We start from the raw sequence: 25,153 nt of genomic DNA, 5'->3' as shown, positions 1-25,153 counted from the left end.
TTTGAGACGGAGTCTCGCTGTGCTCCCAGGCTGGAGTGCAGTGGCGTGATCTCGGCTCACTGCAAGCTCCGCCTCCCGGGTTCACACCATTCTCCCGCCTCAGCCTCCCAAGTAGCTGAGACTTACAGGCGCCCGCCACCACGCCCGGCTAGTTTTTTGTATTTTTAGTAGAGACGGGGTTTCACCATGTTAGCCAGGATAGTCTCGATCACCTGACCTCGTAATCCACCCGCCTCGGCCTCCCAAAGTGCTGGGATTACAGGCTTCAGCCACCGCGCCCGGCCTTATAGACTCTTTTTAACCTTTTATAATTTTTGCTAAAGAGCAGGCTGGTGCTTTAAGAAAAACCTGTTATGCTTTTATTTTAATATCCAGTTTACAGAAAAACTGGATGATACCTCTAATTTTAGCCAATGTTTACACACAGAATTTTCTTTCTAATTAACATTTTAAAACTTGATTTAACCTTTAAAACAAAATATACATATTTTTGACCTTTTAATATAGGTACTACTTTACATTCTTATGCCTCCTTGTAATTTTTTTACCAAAAGTACATTTTACTTTCCTTATACACCTTGTACATAAACTGTTTCTTTAATAGTTTTACATTTAGGAGGCCTAATTACTTTTAAATTATACAACATTTCTTGCATGAATTTCCTTTTATAGCCTTTTTTTTATGACTTTCACAGATAATTCTTTGACATGCCTTAACCTTTTTGACTTGTCGCAAACATCCTTTTTTTTTTTTTTTTTACAACCAGTTAATTTACTTTAGGACAATAATTTACCATATAACATTCCTTTTCATATAAATTCTCCCCTATTTTAGGACAATAATTTACCATATAACATTCCTCTTTATATAAATTCTCCCCTCCTTTTTTTTTCTAACATTAAGATTACTTTCTAACATAAGATTACTTTAAGATTTTTGAGTTAGTAAGCTACTTTTTTGCTTTTTTGCTTTCAGATAGTTCTGAACTGAACTAGTGAGGTGTGCTTACAATGAGGTTTCCTCTGAAAGTTATTTTTCTACTTTCTTCTGTTAGCAAAGCAGTTGCTGCTACAGGTTGAATATATTTGGGCCATCCGTGGATTACTGAAATAAGGATTTTTGATAGAAGGCTACAGGTTGTCAGTGGCCTCATTTGGCCCCTCTCTGCCTCTGCACCCCTCTCTGCCCCCCTCTCTCTCTCCCTGCCTTTCTCTCTCTTCTCTCCACCTCTCTCTCTTTCTTCTTTGTCTCTCTCTCTCTCTCTTCTCTGCCTCTCTCTCTCTCCTCTCTGTCTCTCTCTCTCTGCCTCTGCCAGCTGCTTGTGCTGCAGTTCTCTCAACCACTGTGGAGGGATCTAAAAGAGGCTGTAACCAAGTGTCTGTGTATAAGAACTGGTCTAGGTGACCTGGCTTTACAGGTTACCTTGTGCCATGCCTTTGAAACAAGGGACCTGTCCAGGCTTCCTTCTGATGGCCAACCCACCTCTAATGCTGGCCAGTCTATTTTACATAGAGTTCTAAGGTTTCCTGGTGTCATAGTAACTCCATAGTCTTCCTTAAATCTCTTTTTGAAATTTTTCAACATAGTTCCCACTGGGGTGGGCTTACTTTGTGTCTCACCCATGTTTCCTTGAGACAAAATACCACGCTCACACCACACGCACACAACAAAACAAAGAATGGGTAAGAAGGGCACACACACACTTTTACAGTTTACACCACACCAGAATAAAAACCAAAATCAGAGTATCAAGAAATCCAAGCCAGGTCAAAACCAAAACCAAAGTATCAAGCAATCCAAGTCAAGTCAAAAACAAAAACCAAAGTGCCAGTACAGGCAGTTTGTGCCGGGCTGTCTGCCTGTGGATGAAGCATGGGTGATCAGGCCATGCTTCCACTCAAATGGAGTAGGCAAGTTCCCAAGACCAGTCATATCAAGCAATTCAAACCAAGTCAAAACCAAAACCAAAACCAAAGTGCTAATAAAGGCACACCATGGGTGATAAGGCCACGCTTCCACTCAAATGGAGTAGGCAAGTTCCAAAGACCAGTTTTACCAAGTTTTAGATGTCCATACTCCAACTGCCCATTCCTTCCCGGTGTTCAGCCACTGCGTTCATCCTCCACAGGGGACTGCCACACACTGCTCCCACTGGGGCAAATGCCTATCTGGGAGCGCTCTCAGGATCCGTGTCGCTAGTGCTGGTCAGAGTCCCCCGCAGAGATGTTCCACAGGGCAAGCTTAAGCTGCCTAAGGAGCTGCCTTGACCATCTGCCAATCACCTTGCTTCCTGGTCAGGGAACCAAGAAATGTAGCAAGATGGGCCGCAGACAAAACCCCTTAGACACCAAGTTAAAGAAGGAAGGGGTTTATTCAGCTGGGAGCATCGGCAAGACTCCTGTCTCAAGAGCCAAGCTCCCCAAGTGAGCAATTCCTGTCCCTCTTAAGGGCTCACAACTGTAAGAGGGTCCACGTGAGAGGGTCGTGATCGATTGAACAAGCAGGGGGTATGTGACTGGGGGCTGCATGCAACGGTAATCAGAACGGAACAGAATAGGTCAGGGATTTTTACAATGCTTTTCCATACAATGCCTGCAATCTACAGATAACATAACCGGTTAGGTCAGGGGTCGATCTTTAACTACTAGGCCCAGGACATGGCACCAGGCTGTCTGCCTGTGGGTTTCATTTCTGCCTTTTAGTTTTTACTTCTTCTTTTTCTGAAGGAAGAAATTGGGCATAAGACAATATGAGGGGTGGTCTCCTCCCTTACTACTGTATTTGTTAAATGAATGAATGGATGAGTAAGAAATTGTATTCACTTTTAAAGATCTTAAAATCTAGAGAGGAGAGAAACATTGCTGTAGGAGAGAATAAACAAAGGACTGTGAAATCTCTGGAGAAATTGAGATCAGGAAAGGAAGGGAAAATCACAAATGTCAAGCCAGGAGCATCAGGTTAGTTAGATCTGTGCTTTGAGATGAAAACCCCTTACAAATCCCAAGTCAGGGAATGCAGTGGTTCTAGAGCCAACTCTAAATACAATTTCACACATGGGAAATACATCCTACTGGATATCCAGATTAAAAGCATTCAGTAGAGACGGGTGCAGTGGCTCAGGCCTGTAATCCCAGCACTGTGGACTGAGGCAGGCAGATTGCTTAAGCCCAGGAGTTCGACACCAGCTGGCCAACATGGCAAAAACCCCATCTCTATTAAAAATACAAAAAATTAGCCAGGCATGGTGGTATGTTACTGTAATCCCAGGTACTCAGGAGGCTGAGGTGGGAGGATCACCTGAGGCCAGGAAGTAGAGGCTGCAGTGAACTGTGACCACGCCACTGTGCTCCAGCCTGGGCGACAGAGTGAGACCCTGTCTCAAAAAATAAAATAAAATAAGATATAATAAAATAAAATTAGCCGGGCATGTCGGGAGGCTGAGGTGGGAGGATTGCTTGAGCCCAAGAATTCAAGGTTGTAGTGAGCTCTATCATGCTGCTGCACTCCAGCCTGGACGACAGAGTGAGACCCCAGCTCTTTAAAAGAAAAGGGTTGAGTAAATACTTGTTGACTAATTGCTTGTCACCATTTCTGGAAATAATCGGATTTATGACAGAGGCCCTGCCCACCTCTTTGATATGGACTTGTAATAATGAACTACAATTCCCAGCATGCGTCAGAATTAGCGCCGTAGAATTTGTTTTAAAAAAAATATGGCCTACAACTCCCGGCATGCTGCGCTCGGGTTCGCGGACCACACGCCTCAGCCAGCCGGGGCTCAAGGGCCTATCAGGGGCGAGTCTGGGCATCCGAGCGGGTTTGACGGAAGGAGCGGCGGCGACGGAGGAGGAGGATGGAGGCGGTGGTGTTCGTCTTCTCTCTCCTCGATTGTTGCGCGCTCATCTTCCTTTCGGTCTACTTCGTATCCTTGCCTGAGGCGGGCGGAAGCCTTGCCGGGGGACAGGGCTGAGGGTGGGCCAGTTGGGCACCCAGGCAAGTGTGTGGGACGAGGGAGGTGCTTGGCGACTGGCGTGCGCTCCTTGGGAGCTGGCCTGGCCGGGGCGGTGGCGCGGGCCCCGGGGCGAGGAGGAGAGGCCGGCTGCCCTACCCAACGGCGCCTGCTGCCCTGCACCCACTTGTCCTGCCTGGGCTGCCGGCCGACCCTCACCCGGGTCCGCGTGGGCCTCTCCGGGCGCACCCCGGTTCGGCCTGCGCGCCTGCTTTCAGCTCGTCCCCGCGGCGCCGGGACCAGCCCTGCCTGAGCCACGGCCGCCCTCGGGAGAGAAGGGTCGCCGTTTCTCTGGGAGAGGCCCCTTGCCGTGCTCTTCGTCGGGTACTGAGGGTCCTAAGAGGGGTCGCTTGCGACAGTCGGGTTCCGGGACGAGTGCGGGCGATTTGCCGCCTCCTGTTCCCCGGGCAACACCCCCGGTACCCGCCCCTTTGTTCTGGCGGGTGTTGGTACTTGCAGAGACCTTTCACATCCAGGAGTTGACTCATTCGCCAAATGAGCAAAGTTGCTTCCTTCACTGTGCCGATTTGTAGTGAGTGTTGGAAAGGAGTTATTTTAACAACTATCTACAAAGTGATTATTTTGGTTGTCCCCGGTGGTTGTAGATCTGTAAATTCAATAATTACACCTGCTGTTATTGCTGAAACAGCTCCCAGTCGTTTCTCAGCTTTTAAATTTTTCCATCGATCCATGTTAAAACAAGTATTTTCTGTAGCTGTTCACGTTGCAGTATTCAAACTGTATTTTCCAGAGCAATAAATGGTTGTTGAATTTAGCACTGCGGTAGCCATGTCGGCTACAACTCTTCCCAGCTCTTGACGAAGCATCTAGGCTTAGTTGTTGCCCAATGTTGTATTGCACAATCCAGTTTTAAGTAATTAAATATAAGATAGAAAAAACGTATGAGGAACTTGGCATTTACAGCTTCCTTTCTTGAAAATCACATGTACCCGTTTCTGATCGGATTAAACCATTTGCTAGAGCATGCGGGCTTTAGGGTAGTTCTACAGAGTATATATGTTCAGTGCAGCTTCATACTTCATTGTGGACTGGCAGCCTGTTGTAGTGGAAGGGGACAAAATTTGGAAATCAGGTTTCCCGCTCAGCCAGTTCTTTACTGTGCACATTATTTCCCTAAGCCTCAGTTTTCTGATCTTTAAAATAGGAAATGTTTATTTCCTAGATATGCACAATGAGAATGGTGCTGAGCACCCTAGCACAGTGCCTGCCCCATAGCTAATGTTCAGTAAATATTGCTCTGCCTTTGTGTCCCCACCCTCCCCAATTGAGCAGCAGTTTTTACTTGATGATTTCTAACGACAAGATTTCTGAGTTTTATTAGGTTTGCGGAGCTGATTGAAAGGGCAGCATCACTTGCCTAAGTTTTGATGACCTCTGTGCCCCTTTTGTGATACAAGGAACTGGAGCAAGCTTGTCCAATCCACGGCCCGGCATGGGCTGCATGTGGCCCAGGACAGCTTTGAATGTGGCACAACACAAATTTGTAAACTTTCTTAAAACATTGTGATTCTTTTTTGGTGATCTTTTTTTTTTTTTTTAAGCTTATCAGCTATCATTAGTGTTACTGTATTTTATATGTGGCCCAAGGCAATTCTTCTTCAGGTGTGGCCCAGGGGAGCCAAAAGATTGGACACCCCTGAACTAGAGCTTACACTCAGAAATGAAACTGGGTTTTTTCTTTTTGCAGTTTGGAAAACCAGGCTTGATAATTTGAAATAGTCCTGGTTTACACCAATTTATGCATGTAGACAAATGGTAGGTGGAATGTTTGACTTAGACATTACATTAAAGTACATTCGGTGGTGTTTTGATGAAGTTCAGCATATTCTGTATTTTAGGATAGTTGCACTAACTTAGTATTAGGGATAGGAGGTGGAAAATGGTCAGGGTAAACTTCATATAGGATATAAGAGGTTTCTTGGACTTTGAACTGTGGACAAAATCTACAGAAAGGGATAGAGGTGAGTATTCCAAATCATACACTGGCAATAGCGAAGGTGCAGAGACAGGTATGTTCGTGGATTTCTGGGCGATGGTTAACAAATAGACCATCTGGAGCACATGGTTGATTTTGGTGGCAGTAGAAGGCTAAATTGGAAAGGCAGGATTACATCAGATTTTGGAGAGCCTGAATGTTAAGGGGGGGAGGGAAGTCTTTCACTTTTATCCTGCAGGCAATAGACAGCCATTGAAAATTTTTATTTTCGGTAGTTTATTAGGAAGATGAATTTGCAGAGTGGGTTGGAAACAAGAAAGATTGGAAGATAAACCAACAGGGGATAGGGTCGTCTGGATTTCAAATAGAGTGCTGGTTGTGGGCAGGTGAAAGGGGGGAATATGTGAGTAGTATTTGGAAGAAATGATTGCTGGGACCTACAAATGATTGATTATGATACATGAAACAGAAGGCAGAGATAGCTTTCCATATTTTGATCCTGGGCAGATGATACTTGTGTCAGTAACAGAAATAAAACAAATTGGAGGAAAATCAATTTGTGGAGAAAGTGATGAGTTTGACTTTATTTTATTTATTTTATTTTTATGTTTATTTTTGAGACAGAGCCTCACTGTGTCACCCAGGCTGGAGTGGAGTGGCACAGTCTTGGCTCACTGCTACCTCCACCTCCTGGGTTCAAGCGATTCTCCTGCCTCAGCCTCCCAAGTAGCTGGGACTACAGGCGCCCACCAAATCTGCTGCTCAGACTGGAGCGCACTGGTGTGATTATAGTTCAGTGTAACGTGAATCCTGGGCCCTCGGCACTTTGCTGCCTCGCCCTAGCACTACTGCTACTAATAGCTAGCATTACAGGTGCTCTTGCCCAGCTAATTAAAAAAAAAAAAACTTTTTTTTGTAGAAATGGGGGTGAGGCCAGTGAATCACTTGAAGCCAGGAGTTCGAGACCAGCCTGGCTAACATAGCGAAACCCTGTGTCTACCCAAAATACAAAAAATTAGCTGAGTGTGATGGCGTGCACCTATAATTCCAGCTACTGGGGAGGCTGAGGCACAAGAATTGCTTGAACTCAGGAGGCGGAGGTTGCAGTGTGTTGGAATTATGCTACTGCACTATAGCCTGGGCGACAGAGATGGAGGCTTGCTATGTTGCCTATGCTGATCTTGAACTCCTGCTTCAGGCGATGCCTCAGCTTCCCACAGTGCTGGGATATTTTCCTTTTTTTTTTTTGTAGCCATTGTTTTACCTTTGAGGAACTCAAACTAAATGTTCTGGTTGGGTCAGATTAGATTTGAGCAAAATGGGATTATTTTGTAAAATAATTTGTTGAAGGAACATGAATGGGAAAATTGAGTTGTCTAATGAGCAAACTTTAGGAATCAACTCATTTTTTTTCCAAGTCAAATTTAATTCTGCCTTGTAACTGGGATTGCTTTCTGAAACTTAAATACTTAGTTATTATAAAAGAAATATAATAATTCCTTATCTTGATCATCAGATAATTACATTGTCTGATTTAGAATGTGATTACATTAATGCTAGATCATGTTGCTCGAAATTAAACAAGGTAAGACATTTCTTTGCTCATTTTTTGGCATTGAAGCCAGATCATTTTCCATATTTAAGATTATTATAGATAATAGATGTATTTTTTATTTTAGAGTACTTGTTATCTCTTATTCATTGGAAACTTGATGGAATTGCTGTGTTTTACAATATTTTAGATCATGAAATTATGCTAGAAGATCTGACTTGAAATTTTGTTTCTTTACATGTTGCTTGTCTCTTGTTTACATGGATAACATCTTTACTCAGAGTAGGGAAATGTTGGTTATGAGGGTAATTGTTTTTGTCTTCTGTGTCAGAACTCCCTCCTCCCACTCATGGAAAAAAGCTCAGGTCTGTCTTTGGATGAATGAAAGAAGACCTTTCTTGTGTAGTTTACTGAGAAAATATATATATATTTTAATATATGACTCTATTTATTTTTTGAGAGACAGGGTTTCTTGCGGTGATGATCAGGCTATTCTTGAATTCCTAGGCTCAAGTGATCTGCCTCAGCCTCCTGAGTAGCTGGGACTATAGCGCACGCCACCACGCCTGGCTAATTTTTTTTTTTTTTTTTTTTTTTTTTTTGAGATGGAGTCTTGCCGTGTCACCCAGGCTGGAGTACAGTGGTGTGATCTTGGCTCACTGCAACCTCTGCCTCCCAGGTTCAAGTGCTTCTCCTGCCTCAGCCTTCCCAAGTAGCTGGGATTACAGGCACCTGCCACCACACCTGGCTATTTTTTTTTTGTATTTTTCATACAGATAGGGTTTCACCATATTGGCCAGGCAGGTTTCAAACTCCTAACCTCAAGTGATTCGCCTGCCTCAGCTTCCCAAAGTGTTAGGATTATAGGCGTGAGCCACTGTGCCCAGCCACCTGGCTAATTTTTAAATTTTTTTGTAGACTGGGTCTTGCTATGTGACCTAGACTGGTTTTGAACTTCTGGCCTTAAGCAATCCTGCTGTCTTGGCAAAGTGCTGGGATTACAGGTGTCAGCCACCATGCCTGGCCTAAGCTCCATATTTTAAAAATTTTCATCAATTTTGTTTGATTGTTTGAGGCAGAGTCTCACTCTGTTGCCCAGGCTGGAGTGCAGTGATGCGATCATGGCTCACTGCAGCCTTGACCTCCCAGGCTCAAGAAATCTCCTTCCACCTTAGCATCCCACGTAGCTGGGTTCTACAGGTGTGTGCCATCATACCTGGCTAATTTTTAAAATTTTTTTGTAGAAATGAAGTTTCACTGTGTTGCCCAGGCTGGTCTGAAATTCCTGGGCTCAAGCGATCTGCCCTCTTTGACCTCCCAAAGTGTTAGGATTACAGGTATGAGCTACTGTACCCAGCCTCATGTAGCTTCTTGAGATAAGGTAAATGGCAATTAAATTTTGAGGCCTTCCATGTTTGAAAATGTCTTATCTTTTCAATTGATTCATAGTTGTCAGAGTACAGGGTTCTAGGTTGGAAAAGATTTTTCTTTCAGAAATTTAAAGACACCCCTTGGTGGTCTTCCGACTTCCAGTGTTGTTCAAGTTGGGAAGTATCATGCCATTTTTTTTTTTTTTTTTTGAGACAGAGTCTCGCTCTGTTGCCCAGGCTGGAGTGCAGTGGCGCAATCTCGGCTCCCTGCAAGCTGCACTTCCCAGGTTCACGCCATTCTCCTGCCTCAGTCTCCTGAGTAACTGGGACTACAGGCACCCGCCACCACGCCCGGCTAATTTTTTTGTATTTTTTAGTGGAGACGGCATTTCACTGTGTTAGCTAGGATGGTCTCGATCTCCTGATCTCATGATCCGCCTGCCTTGGCCTCCCAAAGAATTTCTTATCTTTTTAATATGATTCATTGTCTCTCTCTCTCTGTCTCTCTCTTTTCCTGTCCTCTGGGGAAGTTTTAGAATCTTTTGTTTATCCCTGGTGTTTTGAAATTTTACAGTGCTATACTGTAAAAACTCTCTATGCTTTCATTTATTTTTTTTTGAGACAGAGTCTTGCTCTGTTGCTCAGGCTGGAGTGCAGTGGCATGATCTCGGCTCACTGCAAGCTCCGCCTCCCGGGTTCACGCCGTTCTCCTGCCTCAGCCTCCCAAGTAGCTGCAACTACAGACACCCACCACCACACCCAGCTAATTTCTTGTATGTTTAGTAGAGACGGGGTTTAACTGCGTTAGCCAGGATGGTCTCCATCTCCTGACCTGGTGATCTGCCTGCCTCAGCCTCCCAAAGTGCTGGGATTACAGTCATGAGCCCCCGTGCCCAGCTTTTTTTTTTTTTTGAGACGGAGTCTCGCTCTGTCGCCCAGGCTGGATTGCAGGATTGCAGTGGCATGATCTCACTGCAAGCTCTGCCTCCCCAGTTCACACCATTCTCCTGCCTCAACTTCCCAAGTAGCTGGGACTACAGGTGCCTACCACCATGCCTGGCTAATTTTGTTTTTGTATTTTTAGTAGAGACAGGGTTTCACCGTGTTAGCCAGGATGGTCTCGATCTTCTGACCTTGTAATCTGCCCAATGTGCTGGGATTACAGGCATGAGCCACTGCGCCCGGCCCTCTGTGTACTTTTTAAAAGGCCTTTCTCGTTTGTTTTCGACATCTGATAGGCTCTTTCAATATGAGAAATTTTCTTGTATTCGTTCTTTAATGTTTCTTCCCCATCTTTTTTCCCTCCTTCTCTTCCTACAACTTCCACTAACTAGACAATTGATCTGGATTGATCTGCCAATTTTTCCTTTTTCTTAGTTTTTTCCCTTTGATTTTTTTTTTTTTTAACTGTTTTTATTTCCCTTGCTTTTTCTTCTGAATTTTCTTCTTTTCTTTTTTTTTGAGATGGAGTTTCACTCTTGTTGTCTAGGCTGGAGTGCAGTGGCGCTATCTTGGCTCACTGCCACCTCTACCTCCTGGGTTCAAATGATTCTCGTGCATCAGCCTCCCAAGTAGCTGGGATTACAGGGGTGTGCCACCATGCTGGCTAATTTTTGTACTTTTAATAGAGACGAAGTCTCGCCATGTTGGCCAGGCTGGTCTCGAACTCCCGACCTCAAGTGATCCGCTCTCCTCGGCCTCCCAAAGTGCTGGGATTACAGGCATGAGCCACTGCAACCAGCCTTCTTCTGAATTTTCTAACAAATGTAGCATTTATGCTAAAATGATGATTTTTAAGAGATTTTTATTCTCTTGGTTCATGTTTGACTCCTAGCTCTCTGAGAATACTGATTATAGTATTTTTCTATTTTTTTTATTAAAGATAGGGTCTTTTTCTCTCATCCAGGCTGAGGTACAGTGGCACAATCATATTTCATTGCAGCCTTGAATTTCTAGGCTCAAGCGATCCTCCCGCCTTAGCATTCCAAGTAGCTGGGACTGCGGATGTGCACTACCATGCCTGGGTGATTATAGTATTTTTGAAATTTTCTTCTGCTTCTTATGTTGTATCTGTTTCCATCAAGTTCTTTTCCTTTCTTTTTTTCCCCTACTCTGTCTTTCATTTTGGAGACTTTCTTCAAATTTCTGATATAGGACTGCCTATTCATATTTAAGGGTAAAGCACTAAAATGCTCATTGAAAGCTCTTTGGATGGTCTAGATTTGTTGACTGGTAGACTTCCCTGTCAGGTAATTGTTATCTACCTGGACTTTTGTTGGGGAAGCTGAAATGGCGGTGTTTTGATAGGTGTTTTTTGAGTCATTTACTTTAGAGAAAAATCCTCCAAGCTCCTCCTTGGAGGATATGAGTCTAGTGCCAGTGTGCTGAGAACAAATTCAGGGAAGAGCATATCATTAAGGAGGGAAGAGACAAAAAACAGAGGACGTGGTTGAAAGTCAGTAAACCAAGCATGGTAAGGTTAAGTCTTGCTTCCTGAAACATATTTCACGCCAGGTGCAGTGGCTGACACCTGTTCCCAGTACTTTGGGAGGCCAAGGAGGGAGAATCACTTGAGTCCCAGGGGTTCGAGACCAGCTCTGGTAACACAGGGAGACTTCTTCTCTACAAAAATGAAACCAGAGAGAGAAAAAAAAAAAACGTGTTTCAGGTCTGTGTCTGTGTAAAACAAAGATGATTGCAGTTTACAGTCAGAAATCCAGAGACTGAAGGCTATAGCTTTAGGGATCTTATATGGATCAGAGAGTATTAGTATCACATCAGCTGATATTTTATTGAGTGCCTACTTTGCATGTGGCTTACACGTTATTTCATCTAACTCTCTACAACAACTTCGTGAGGTAGGTATTATGTGTATTTTACAGATGAAAACATTGTGGCTTAGAGAGGGTAACTTTTCCAAAGATTGCACAGCTAATAAATAGGACATAGCATGAGTTCCATTCCAGATTTGTTTGACTTTGTAGCTCATACTTGTGAGAATTATGCAGTCAACTAGAACTTTCCAATATGTAATAGCATTTTAAAAAGTATAGCCAGCCGGATGCGGTGGCTCACGCCTGTAATCCCAGCACTTTGGGAGGCTGAGGCGGGTGGATCACGAGGTCGAGAGATCGAGACCATCTTGGCCAACATGGTGAAATTCCGTCTCTACTAAAAAATAAAAAAATTAGCTGGCGTAGTGGCGGGCGCCTGTAGTCCCAGTTACTGGGGCTGAGGCAGGAGAATTGCTTGAACCCAGGAGGCAGAGGTTTCAGTGAGCCGAGATCGTGCTACTGCACTCCAGCCTGGTGACAGAGCAAGACTCTGTCTCAAAAAAAAAAAAAAAAAAAAAAAATATATATATATATATATGTATGTGTGTGTATATATGTGTGTGTGTGTATCTATATGTGTGTGTATATATATAACCAAGTTGATTGCAAATTAGGTTTATGGCCCAGAAAAATCTCTACTTCTTTATTTACCAATTTTTTTTAACCAAATATTACCTTTATTTACCAAATATTCTTTATTTACCAAAAAATTATCCAAAATCTAAATGCAAGAGGTCTGAGGTCATTATGCCTGGGCTTATACTGTATTGCTCTGCCACTATTTAGCTGTGTAACCTTAGGCAGTTTACCTAACCACTCTGAGTTTTATTTTCCTCATTTCTGAAAGTGAGGCATGCCAGTTTCTTTCATTAAATGTTAACTTCCACTGAAAGAAGTTAACTTTAATTAAAAATCTGTACTCATAGGAAAGGAAGGCTGTTGGTGAATTGAGAACCCTGCCACAAAAGTTGTTGATGCATGAGAACTAGAACATTACAAGTCAACAAAGAGTATAGGGAAGGGCATGGAGCTCTGTAAAGCCAATAGGCCAGGATTCTGGCATGCTGGTTCATTATCGTATTTGGTCAACTTTGAGCTCTAATTGTCAGCTTTTACATTTTTTTTTTCTTTTTCTCTGAATATGAAATGGTTTCCTTGGGATTCTGGAGATTGGAAAATGTTTAATGTTGCTATTCTGACTTGAAAGGCAACATGTGTATGGCTATCAACCATCCTAAATTAGAGCTAGGGGCTTTGGCATAGATACTAGAATGGGAAGTAAACAATACTCTACTTTTTCTCTAGTTCTCATTCAAACCTGCTTAATGAATGAACCTAAGCCTTTGCTTAGGATAAAAAGTAATTGAAATGTAAGTGCTTTATTTTTAAGCTGTGCCCTGATGTATTTGCATGGGATACAAAGTTATAGCAGTATGCAAATCTGGGACATGTGAGTCTAAAAATAATCTTGAAACAGTAGCTTGTAAATTCTCTGTACCTTCATTGATTTAGTTTCAAATAACATTGTATAGTCAGGAAGGACATAGCAGTGAGATGTAATACCGTGTTCTTCTATTGCAGTGGGTAATTCCAGAATTGATTGGCCATGCCATTGTCACTGTATTAATGCTCATTTCATTGCACTGGTTCATTTTTCTTCTCAACTTACCTGTTGCCACTTGGAATATATATCGGTGAGTACAATTTTAGTTTGGTGTCAAGGCAGTTAAAAAAATTTTTAAAAAGATGTTTTTTTTTTCAAGACAGGATCTTACTCTATTACCCAGGCTGGAGTGCAGTGGTGCAATCTCAGCTCACTGCAATTTCTGCCTCCTCAGTTCAAGCGATTCTCCTACTTCAGCCTCCCGAATAGCTGGGACTACAGGCGTGCACCACCACGGCTAATTTTTATATTTTTACTAGAGACAGGGTTTAACCATGTTGGCCAGGCTGGTCTTGAACTCCTGACCTAAGTGATCCTCCTGCCTCAGCTTCCCAAAGTGCTGAGATTATTTATAGGCGTGTCCCAAAAAAAGGTGTTTAATAGCTTCCTTGTTGTTATTGTTGGAGATGGCGTCTCACTCTGTTACCCAGGCTGGAGTGCAGTGGCTTGATTTCAGCTCACTACAACCTCTGCCTCCCAGGTTCAAGCCATTCTCCTGCCTCAGCCTCCTGAGTAGCTAGGATTCAGGTGCCTGCCACAATGCCTGGCTAATTTTTGTATTTTTAGTAGTCAGGGTTTCACTGTGTTGGTCAGGCTGGTCTCAAACGCCTGACCTCAAGTGATCCTCCCACCTCTGTCTCCCAAAGTGCTGGGATTACAGGCGTGAGTCACAGTGCTGGGCTGGAAGTACATTTAAACGGAAGTACATTAGGGCTGGGCACAGTGGCTCACGCCTGTAATCCTACCACTTTGGGAGGCTGAGGTGGGCAGATCACGAGGTCAGGAGATTGAGACCATCCTGGCAAACACGGTGAAACCCCATCTCTACTAAAAATACAACAAAAAAAATTAACTGGGTGTGGTGGCGTGCGCCTCTAGTCCCAGCTACTTGGGATGTTGAGGCAGGAGAATAGCATGAACCCGGGAGGTGGAGCTTGAAGTGAGCTGAGATCAGGCCACTGCAACCAGCCTGGGTGACAGAGCAAGACTCTGTCTCAAAAAAAAAAAAAAAGCTGCAAATTAAGTAACTAATCAACATTTTTGACTTAATAAATTTAGGAAGTTTGTTCAAAGTGAGCTCAATGGAAACCCTGACTGTATATAATTTTATAGTTGGGCTGTTATACGTAGCATACTTTCTTGTGAAGACCGCTGAGATAATCTTGACAAGCCTGCAATTGTTATATTAGTGGGTTGCTGCTTTACTACATTTTTAGGTTTTATTTATTTTTATTTATGTCTAGTTTTTTGGGACAGAATCATTCATTGGCTGATTTTTAAGTATGATGTTGTAAAGTGCAGTTAGAATAAAAAGAACATAGGAAAAAATAAAGTAGGGTTTGGAGGAAGATGGGATGCATATGAAAAGATAATGGCAGCAGTAGAGATGAGGGAAGGAGTGGATATGGGGGAATGATTTTATAAAGGTCATTAAACTAGAATCTGAGTAAGGGAAAAGCTTTAAAGTATCTGTGTCTCTTTTATAGAGGGTGGGTATCCTGGGGTAGAATTTTTTGTTTTCTTTTTCTTTTTTTAATATACTGAACATGGGTTCTGAATTTTTTTTTTTTTTTTTTTTTTAAGAGATGAAGCCTTGCTATGTTGCTCAGGCTGGAATGCAATGGCTGTTCACAGGCGTGATATAGTGCACTACAGCCTTGAACTCCTGGGCTGAAGCGATCTTCCTACATCAGCCTTCTGAGTAGTTGGGACTACAGGTGCATACCACTGCGCCTGGCCTCTTTCAAGCTTAATAGTACTCTCCCATGATCAGTTCCATAGACCAATGCCCTCAAGTGAGCTCTGAGCTGGGAACACAGATTACTTGCACTTCTGCTGAGGGCTAGTCCCAGGCAGACTTTTAGCACAGCTAAATCTCCCTGTAGTTTCACTAAGTGAAACACAACTTTGGGAGTGAGAATGGGAACTCGAACCTTTGAGAGTGTGGATCTTAATGTTATACCAGCCCATCCTGTCAGTCATCTCTACTAGAAATGAAAACCTGCTAGAAGAGCCAGCTTTGGCATGGCTTCTTTGTAGATAGTGGTAAAAGGCTCTATGAAGTCAAGTCCAAAGATTCTTTTTTTAGGCCGGGCATGGTGGCCTAAGCCTATAATCCCAGCACTTTAAGAGCCTGAGGTGGGTGGATCACCTGAGGTCAGGAGCTCAAGACCAGCCTGGCTAACATGGTGAAACCGCATCTCTACTAAAAATACAAAAATTAGCCGGGTGTGGTGGCATGTGCTTGTAGTCTCAGCTACTTGGGGGGCCGAGGCAGGAGAACTGCTTGAACCTGGGAGGCGGAGGTTGCAGTGAGCCGAGATTGCACCATTGCACTCCAGCCTGGGCAACAGAGCGAGATCCAGTCTCAAAAAAAAAAAAAAAAAAAAACACCGAAGATTCTTTTTTTGATATAATTGTAAAGACAAAGATCATGTATATTTATTGCCCTGGTAACTGCAGTGACAGGTTGGCTGTCTGCTGGTCACAAGTTTACCTCCTATTTAAAAAGATTTAAAAAATCAACAGATTGATTATTTGCTATTTTCAGACCACTGTACTTTATGCTGTTGGAGATAAAGTACAGTAGTCCACAGGACAAAGAGGCAAAATACCTAGGAAGTGGAATCACTTGAGTCATATAGTTACTCTATATTTACCCTTTTGAAGAACTGCCTGAGTGTTTTCAGAAGCAGCTGCACTTTTTTTTTTTTTTTTTTTTTTTTGAGACAAAGTCTTACTCTATTGCCCAGGCTGGAGTGCAGTGGCGTGATCTTGGATTACTACAGCCTCAACCTCCTGGGCTCAAGCGATCCTCCCACCTCAGCCACCCAAAGTGTTGGGATTACAGGCGTGAGCCACTGTGCCCAGCCATAGCTGCACTATTTGACATTCCCACAAACTGTGTATTGGGGGTTCCATTTTCTCTACATCCTTGCCAACACTTTTTATTGTGTGTGTCTTTTTTTTTTTTTTTTTGATGGATATAAAAAAAATCAAAAACTGTCTTTGATATTTTTTTCATGCCCTAGTAGAATACAGCTGTGAAGTTCCACTGCCTGTTATAAGCATTAATATATGTGCCTCAGTGACCATCCCACTCGTGGTCTTTGGGGAATCATACCACTAGCAGCAGCTCTCAGCAACTTTTATCCAAATTGTGCTGATCTGTCTTGGCAATAAGTAATTTAGGTGTGATGCTCATTCTCCAGCATGCTAAATGGTCTGTTATGGTAAAGTTTTATCAGTCTTCTAGTTATAACACACTGGAAGTAAGAATTAATATGAAAGATTGGCTGTCAGACACTGGAAACCTTATATAGTCCTATTTTAGATTATTCCTGTGTGTTTTAGAGGTGAGCACAGTGGCTCACTCCTGTAATCCCAGCACTTTGGGAGGCCAAGGTGGGATGATCACCTGAGGTCAGGAGTTCAGGACCATCTTGGCCAACATGGGGAGACCCCATCTCTACTAAAAATACAAAAATTAGCCAGGTGTGGTGGTGTTGGGCACCTGTAATCCCAGCTACTCAGGAGGCTGAGGCAGGAGAATTGCTTGAATCCAGGAGGAGGAGGTTGCGGTGAGCCGAGATCGTGCCACTGCACTCCAGCCTGGGCAATAGAGTGAGATTATGTCTAAAAATAATAATAATAATAAACTGAAAAAAGTATAATTGGATTGTTTGTAACACAAGGATAAATGCTTGAGGTAATGGATACCCCATTTACCCTAATGTGATTTTTTTTTTTTTTTGAGACGGAGTTTTGCTCTTGTTGCCCAGGCTGGAGTGCGATGCTGCAATCTTGGCTCGTTGCAACCTCTGCCTTCCGGGTTGCAGAGGTTGTGGGATTACAGGCATGCGCCACCACGCCTGGCTAATTTTGTATTTTTAGTAGAGATGGGATTTCTCCATGTTGGTCAGGTTGGTCTCGAACTCTCAACCTCAGGCGATCCTCCCGCCTTGGCCTCCCAAAGTGCTGGGATTACAGTCATGAGCCACTGTGCCTGGCCTTACCCTGATGGTATTATTACACATTGCATGTCTGTATCAAAATATCTCATGTAACCCATAAATATATGTACCTACTATGTACCCCCAAAAATTAAAAATAAAAATCTAAAAAGGAAAAAAAAGGAGACAGCTAAGTAAGTGGTGGTAGGAAGAAAGACTGGACAAGGGTTTGATGGACTGGCTGTGAAAGATGAAGAGAGAAGTCCCAGTTGGGTAAGAGGAAGTTTTTAAGGACCACCAAGAAGATGGTGACACTCTTATTAGATAACCTAGAAATTAGACAAAGGATGTGATGTTATCTGGATATTCAAATGAAAATACCTTCTATTCAGCTATAGTTGGGCTACTGGGGTTTTAAGGAGAATTTCAGATTTGTGGAACTCAGAGAATCCTTTGCATTTCAAAGAAGTGATAATTGAGAAGCTATGTGACAAGTGAGATATCTAAGGTTGTACTAGAAGAAGCTTAGACGTGAGAGCAGGAAGAATTCATGGACAGTGCTAGGTTAGGACATATATGTTACACAGATGACACAGTCTGGATGTTGAAGCCCAGACACTTAAACTGATTGATCCTCTCAAAGTAACCTAACTTCCTTAATTTCCCTATTTCCATAATGAAGTTTCTAAGAACTTAATAAAATTAGTTTGGGTTTGGAGCCTCCTTTAACCTTTGTCTAATGGAAAAGGGCTGTAGATATGACTGGTATGGTAGTTTTCTACAGATGAGTAAAAGGGTTTCAGTGCATAAAATACCCTTATCTGGAATGTTACTGTATTTTATTTTAGAGGGCAGAAAATTAGCAGTATTGTAACTTTCAAAAGGAAGCTAAGTGGCAGCCCATGACATTATCATACTACTCTGTCCATATGTGGTATGAATGTAAGGTTGCTATGATTGGCTCACTTTTTTTTTTTTTTAGATGGAGTTTTGCTCTGTCACCCAGGCTGGGGCTCAGTGGTGCAATCTTGGCTCACTGCAACCTCTGCCTTCCGGGTTCAGGTGATTCTCCTGCCTCAGCTTCTCCAATAGCTGGGATTTCAGGTGCCCACCACCATGCCCAGCTAATTTTTGTATTTTTAGTAGAGACAGGGTTTCACCATGTTGGCCAGGCTGGTCTTGAACTCCTGAGCTCAAGTGATCCATCTGCCTCGGCCTCCCAAATTGCTGGGATTACAGGCATGAGCCACAGTACCGGGCCTGACTGGTTCACTTTTAAAAGTCGATTATTATTGGCTACTTATATTTGAATACTTATGCCTATGATTTGATTTTCCTTCTAATGTGTGTGTCCTTTAATTTATCAGATACATTATGGTGCCGAGTGGTAACATGGGAGTGTTTGATCCAACAGAAATACACAATCGAGGGCAGCTGAAGTCACACATGAAGGAAGCCATGATCAAGCTTGGATTCCACTTGCTCTGCTTCTTCATGTATCTTTATAGGTGAGTTTAAAATCCTAGTATTTTCCTAGATGCAATATTTGCTTTTGAAGGGTGAGATATTACTATACTATAGGATTGTGCATTGACATTGTGGAACTTTTGGGGATTATGTAAATTCCTTGTGGCTGTGTAGATTATTTATGTATGTCATTGAATCAGCTTTCTGTCTGAACTACAGTAGATCTGCCCTGTGGCATCTTAGTTATGCCTTAGCTGTTGAGGCTATCAATATGCTTAAAACTGGGCACGGTGGCTCACGCCTGTAATCCCAGCACTTTGGGAGGCCCAGGCGGGTAGATCACCTGAAGTCGGGAGTTCGAGACCAGCCTGACCAACATGGAGAAGCTTGTCTCTACTAAAAATACAAAATTAGCTGAGTGTTGTGGCGGGTGCCTGTAATCCCAGCTACTCGGGAGACTGAGGCAGGAGACTCAGTTCAACCTGGGAAGCAAAGGTTGTGGTGAGCCGAGAATGCACCATTGCACTCAAACCTAGGCAACAAGAGTGAAACTCCATCTCAAAAAAAAAACTGTCTTTGATATTTTTTTCCTGCCCTAGTAGAATACAGCTGTGGAGTTCCACTGCCTGTTATAAGCATTAAAATATATGTGCCTCAGCGACCATCCCACTCGTGGTCTTTGGGGAATCATACCACTAGCAGCAGCTCTCAGCAACTTTTATCCAAATTGTGCTGATCTGTCTTGGCAATAAGTAATTTAGGTGTGATGCTCATTCTCCAGCATGCTAAATGGTCTGTTATGGTAAAGTTTTATCAGTCTTCTAGTTATAACACACTGGAAGTAAGAATTAATATGAAAGATTGGCTGTCAGACCCTGGAAACCTTGTATAGTCCTGTTTTAAATTATTTCTGTATGTTTTAGAGGTGAACATGCCACCTTTTCCTTTATCCATCATAGATGCCTAGAATAGAGCAAAGGAGAAACAAAATTCCTGTGTATATGATTTGATTAAACCTTTGAAAAGCTAGAAGTCAGGCTTAACCTTTGTATGAAAGCTTTAATTAGATCATTTTTGTTTTTCCCCCTTGGTAGAGTTTAATTTTTCACACAGGAATAAGGACTATTAGGAAAAATTTAATGTTGAAGTAAACTTCTACCACTCAGAAAATTCTTGATTAGAAACTGCATAGAGATAGCAATTTTTTCGTTTGTTTTCTTTGTTTTTTTTTTTTTTTTGAGACGGAGTCTCGCTCTGTCGCCCAGGCTGGAGTGCAGTGGCCGGATCTCAGCTCACTGCAAGCTCCGCCTCCCGGGTTTAGGCCATTCTCCTGCCTCAGCCTCCCGAGTAGGTGGGACTACATTAGCTGGGACTACAGGCGCCCGCCACCTCGCCCGGCTAGTTTTTTTGTTTTGTTTTTTTTTTTTTTTTTTTTGTATTTTTAGTAGAGACGGGGTTTCAGGACATGAGCCACCGTGCCCGGCTGAGATAGCAGTTTTTAAAAATTGCTATTTTGTTTGAAATAGTTTAGAAGTCAGAACCATTTTAGCCTCTTCCTGACAAAGCAGGCTTCCTAAAATCCCTTCACTGTGCTAAATCCACCCATTAGTGGATTAGATTAAAATTGGAGTTTAGATAGTTTTCTTTTCACCATTCATCTTATTTGCTTTTCTGTATTTTAAAAACTAGATCAGAAAAAGCACACTGGTATCAGTTTCTGGTTCTCATACCCTACCTCATTACTAATATGCTTAGTTTTTAATCCAAGTATCAAAGATGATGAATAAGGAGCAAAAAAAGTTTATGAGAACATAATGAGGCACCTGTTCTTGTTTTTAATACTTTTGTATCTTTACTGTCATATATGTTCTTTTATATTTGTTTCTGAAGAGACAAAAAACAAGCTGGTATTGGCTTAGCTAAGGTTATCCTTTTTTCATCCTCCCCACCTCTGCGGTTTCATGCTGTTGGAAAGTAAACTAGAAAAGGCATCCCCTGGGGGCGGTGCTGTAGGTACAGCCCATGTAGTCATACTTTGGGGAGGAAATTTAGGCTTGGAGAGCAGTATCTTGCTTCGTAGACTCAAAAGTCTTAGGATTTAAAAATGTATATGAGTTTCTGAACTCTTAGTCATTGAATTTAAAGTAGTGGAGAGTTGGACTGGAGGAATTAAGATGTAATTTTGGGGCAGGTTTAAGATACTGTTCTTTATAACTAAATAAAAGATAGGCAACTCATGTAACTGTTTTGCCTGGGCAGGTGTGTACTTCACTGGCTGTACCGTTTTCTTTTCTCTCTTCCCTTCCTTTCCTTTCCCTATTAGCCTGTTATTTTCAGCCACATTGCTATTACCTTACCCTTTGGTGTTACATATAGTTCAAAGGGTCAGAAGGTATCCTTGTAGCACTTTTCTCTTGGTTTTTGGTTACTGTTTTTAAACAGTGGTTTTGCTGTTAATACCAAGTCATTAGCTTTTGATTGCAGAGATTTTATGCTACTTGTCTTTGTATCTAACACCTACCATACTCTGCCTAATTCCTTACGCCTAGTTGACATTTCAGGGCTTGTTGAATACAATTAAAGTTTTGAAAAAATGCTCATCTTCTTTAGAAAATAGGGGAATCCATGCTTTTGGTTTTTTGATTGGGTGCTAGCCTAGTGGAATGTGGGCTCCATCACTTACATTGTGGCCTGGGGCAAGTTTCGTTTCTTTCTTTTTTTTTTTCTTTTGAGGCAGAGTCTCACTCTGTCCCCCAGGCTGGAGTGCAGTGGCACGATCTCAGCTCACTGCAGCCTCCACCTCCCGGATTCCAGGGATTCTCCTGCTTCAGCCTCCTGCATAACTGGGGTTATAGGTGCACTCCACCATGTCCAGCTAATTTTTGTATCTTTAGTAGATCTGGGGTTTCACCATGTTGGTCAGGTGATCCACCTGCCTTGGCCTCCCAAAATGCTAGGATTACAGGCCTGGGCCACCACACCTGGCCTGGGGCAAGTTTCTTAACCTCTCTGAGCCTCAGTTTCTGATCTGAAAGGGGGATATTAATGATATTAATAGTACCTACCTCATCACAGGGCCGGGCGCGGTGGCTCATGCCTGTAATCCCAGCACTTTGGGAGGCCAAGGAGGGTGGATCACGAGGTCAGGAGATTGAGATCATCCTGGCTAACATGGTGAAATCCCATCTCTACAAAAAATAAAAAAATTAGATGCGAGTGGTGGCAGGTGCCTGTAGCTCCAGTTACTCAGGAGGCTGAGGCAGGAGAATGGCATGAACCCAGGAGGCGGAGCTTGCAGTGAGCCAAGATCACGCCACTGTACTCCAGCCTGGGCGACAGAGCGAGACTCCGTCTCCAAAAAAAAAAAAAAAAAAAAAAAGCTGGGTACGGTGGCTCATGCCTATAATCCCAGCACTTTGAGAGGCCAAGGCGGGCGGATCACAAGGTCAGGAGATCAAAACCGTCCTGTTAACACGGTGAAACCCCGTCTCTACTAAAAATACAAAAATTAGCTGGGAGCAAGACTCCGTCTCAAAAAAAAAAAAATAGTCACATTTTAACGTGGACTAAGTGAGATAATACATGTGAGACACTTAGGTTTATGCTGACCCATAGTAAACTCTCAAAAATCTTTTAAAAATATTAGCTACTATCATTAATTTTTACCGTGCATTGAGTACATTTAGTATGGTTGAGTTTGGACAATTGTTTATACCATTAGTGATGTAAGGATATTTCTGTGTATTTTGATTTCAGCAGAGCAAGGCTGATCCCAGTATTTCAAAGGAAAGGATGGTTTTGTTATTGTTAACTGTCAGTGTTAGTGGCGTAGCATTTATTAGGTGGCTGCTGTGTGTCAGACATTGCGTACAGCATTGCAAGTGACACAAAGGAGCAGCACAGAATCCCTACAGTAAAAGCTTGGAGCTTGGTCATTGCAGGCTCAGGTGCTAGTAGAACATGAAAGTGGTGATGCTTGGGCCCTGCTCTCATCTCAGAGTTGCTCACAGTCCAGTAGTAGAGACAACATGTAAGCCATAGCAGCAGGAAGAAGAGCTGTGGAAGGAGGCTGTGCAACTGCCCTGGGCTGAGAGGCCAGCTTCCCTAGCGAGGTGCCATAGAGCTAGTCACAAAACCTGAGTAAGAAGTTACTGCTTTGATGGAGTGTTGGGATGGGGAGAAGAGGTTCCAGGCATTAGCATAGAACAGTATGTATCTGGCTAGAGAATTTAGAATTTTTTTTCTGGACATAGGTGTTTTTTTTTGTTTTGTTTTGTTGTTTTTTTTAACTGACTGAGCTAGGTTTTTGTTTGTTTGTTTTTTGTTTTTTTTTTAAACTATAGCCTAACATAGGTTTTAAGTTATACTTCCCCTAACTCCCCACCCCCAGTCACTCTTTTTTAGTGAAAAAGTTTGGACATGAAAGATCCTGATATATTCTTTCCTTTGGGTATGAATGATTGTCTTTTACTCAAATGATTGTTCCTTCATGGACCTTAGGGACGCAAGTCTGGACAAACCAGGCTCTGGAGGAACATTCCTGTGAAAACATTAGTAACATTAATTTCTTCTTTCCACAGTATGATCTTAGCTTTGATAAATGACTGAAGCTGGAGAAGCCGTGGTTGAAGTCAGCCTACACTACAGTGCACAGTTGAGGAGCCAGAGACTTCTTAAATCATCCTTAGAACCGTGACCATAGCAGTATATATTTTCCTCTTTGAACAAAAAACTATTTTTGCTGTATTTTTACCATATAAAGTATTTGAAAACTATGAATTGAGTTTCTGTAGATTTCTAGTTCTCAACTTTAGCCTGAATGCCAACACTTGAAGGTGTTTTTCATCATCTGTATGTCGAAGGTGGTTATTTGTATGTAGGAATGGGACTGCCATCCCAGCTTTGCATGCCAAAGAAATAAAGAACACACTTTAAAGGGCAAACTGAAGAGATGAGCGAGCAAAGAAAGGTGCTCTTCAGGTCTACTGAAAAGTTAGAGTACAAAGAACACTGTTGATCTGGACAGAAGAAGAAAAATTTAATTACCCTTTTTGCCTGTGTTGTGGCAACTTCATTTAATATGGTTTAAAGATTTATGAGACTGTCAGCTAAAAGTCTTTTCACAAGAATGTCAACAGAAAATGGCATTTCAAAATATATATATTTCTTTGTACAATTTGTGAAACCTTATAAGCCATTTTCCCCAGGTACAATGTAGTTCCTGCTGATAGAAAGGAAATATTTTGTCAAGAGCTTTCATTTAAAAGCCACTACCTCCATAATCACCCCCAAACCCAGAAAATCCCCACTGGCTCTTGCCAGTCTGGTTTTCGTATTGTAGTTTTTCCAATTGTATTTGATCTCCCTGATAATGTATTTTAATGTGTTTGGGTAGAAGATGCCAATCAGGTTGGAAGCAGGAGTAGTCATTCACTGTTCGTGAAATTGAGCCTTTTGGTGCGCCACGTGGTGCCAGATTAACCCTTCTATCCTTCTGCACTGACCACGTTGTGAGTTGGGAGACCAAATACAAGCCATTTCATGGACATAGCAATACACAACCAAACTCTGTTCCTTGGAGCTATATTGTAAACTCTTGCAGTTGGGAGAGGAGTTCACCTCCTCAGCTGTTTGCCAGCTCTTACAGGGTAAAATAAACCTGGCAATTTATCCTCAGTCCTAGTTTGTGCTTTAATGTTGCTATCTTAAGCACTGGCATTTGGGCAAAACATGACTGTTCAGTGGGAGAATCCAAAGGTATTATTCACTCTAGTTGAGATATAATTGGGTAGCTAAACAGGGCGTGTGGTCCCCAAAAGATTAAAGGTTGCATGTCCATTTAGTCCTGGACTAGGTCTAGCCTTGGCAGAAGCAAAGGAGCCACTAAGCCAAACTCCCTGTACAGACAGACCATGTTTCGAGGCTGGAAGTAGTGCCATGGCAATACACAAAAGTAACGGTGAAATGGTAGGCAAAGTGAACTTGGCTCTGTTGGGCTCTTTGGGGGTCACAGAAATTGCTCCTTGTGGTAATCTTATATTTCTGTCTCTGTCAGGCACAGGGCCAAGAAGGTGTGTAACAGACATTACTTTTCTTGCATCTCTTTTTCATACCTTTTCCCTCTGAGGCAGCTTTTGCTTAGAAAATAGTCCCTTCACTCTGCCTTTCCTCCTAACTTCCTGTGCCTCTTCATGTTCTGCTCAAGCTTTTTAAAGCAACGAAGCTGTTGGAGAACTTAAATCCTCGCAACTGAGAGACAAACTACTTAAACTCAAAGGTGGTAGAAATCTTTTTTTTTTTTTTTTGAGATGGGGTCCCGCTGTGTCGCCCAGGCTGGAGTGCAGTGG

At 42.6% G+C, this 25,153-nt stretch overlaps 1 protein-coding gene across 6 annotated transcripts in view; it reads left to right on the top strand.

The window, feature by feature from the left end:
• The first annotated feature begins 3,744 nt into the window (after positions 1-3,744).
• Positions 3,745-25,153, top strand: part of CNIH4 (cornichon family AMPA receptor auxiliary protein 4) — a 23,286-nt gene continuing 1,877 nt past the window's right edge. Inside the window, exons 1-5 of one of the 6 annotated variants that reach the window (XM_012000975.1) lie at positions 3,745-3,923; positions 7,484-7,552; positions 13,305-13,417; positions 18,754-18,847; positions 23,387-24,482. In XM_012000975.1, coding sequence (XP_011856365.1) covers positions 3,855-3,923; positions 7,484-7,552; positions 13,305-13,417; positions 18,754-18,847 — 345 coding nt within the window. In that variant the 5' untranslated portion in view covers positions 3,745-3,854 and the 3' untranslated portion in view covers positions 23,387-24,482. Of the gene's footprint in view, positions 3,999-7,483; positions 7,553-13,304; positions 13,418-18,706; positions 18,848-23,386; positions 24,483-25,153 lie in introns of those variants that run through there. The other 5 variants (XM_012000973.1, XR_001008330.1, XM_012000974.1 and 2 more) reach the window with 5 other exon arrangements.

Source organism: Mandrillus leucophaeus, unplaced genomic scaffold (genome assembly GCF_000951045.1).
Source record: "Mandrillus leucophaeus isolate KB7577 unplaced genomic scaffold, Mleu.le_1.0 Scaffold645, whole genome shotgun sequence".
NCBI lineage: Eukaryota > Metazoa > Chordata > Mammalia > Primates > Cercopithecidae > Mandrillus > Mandrillus leucophaeus.
Note: the sequence above shows the minus strand (reverse complement) of the source record. Positions and strands in the feature narration are given on the sequence as shown.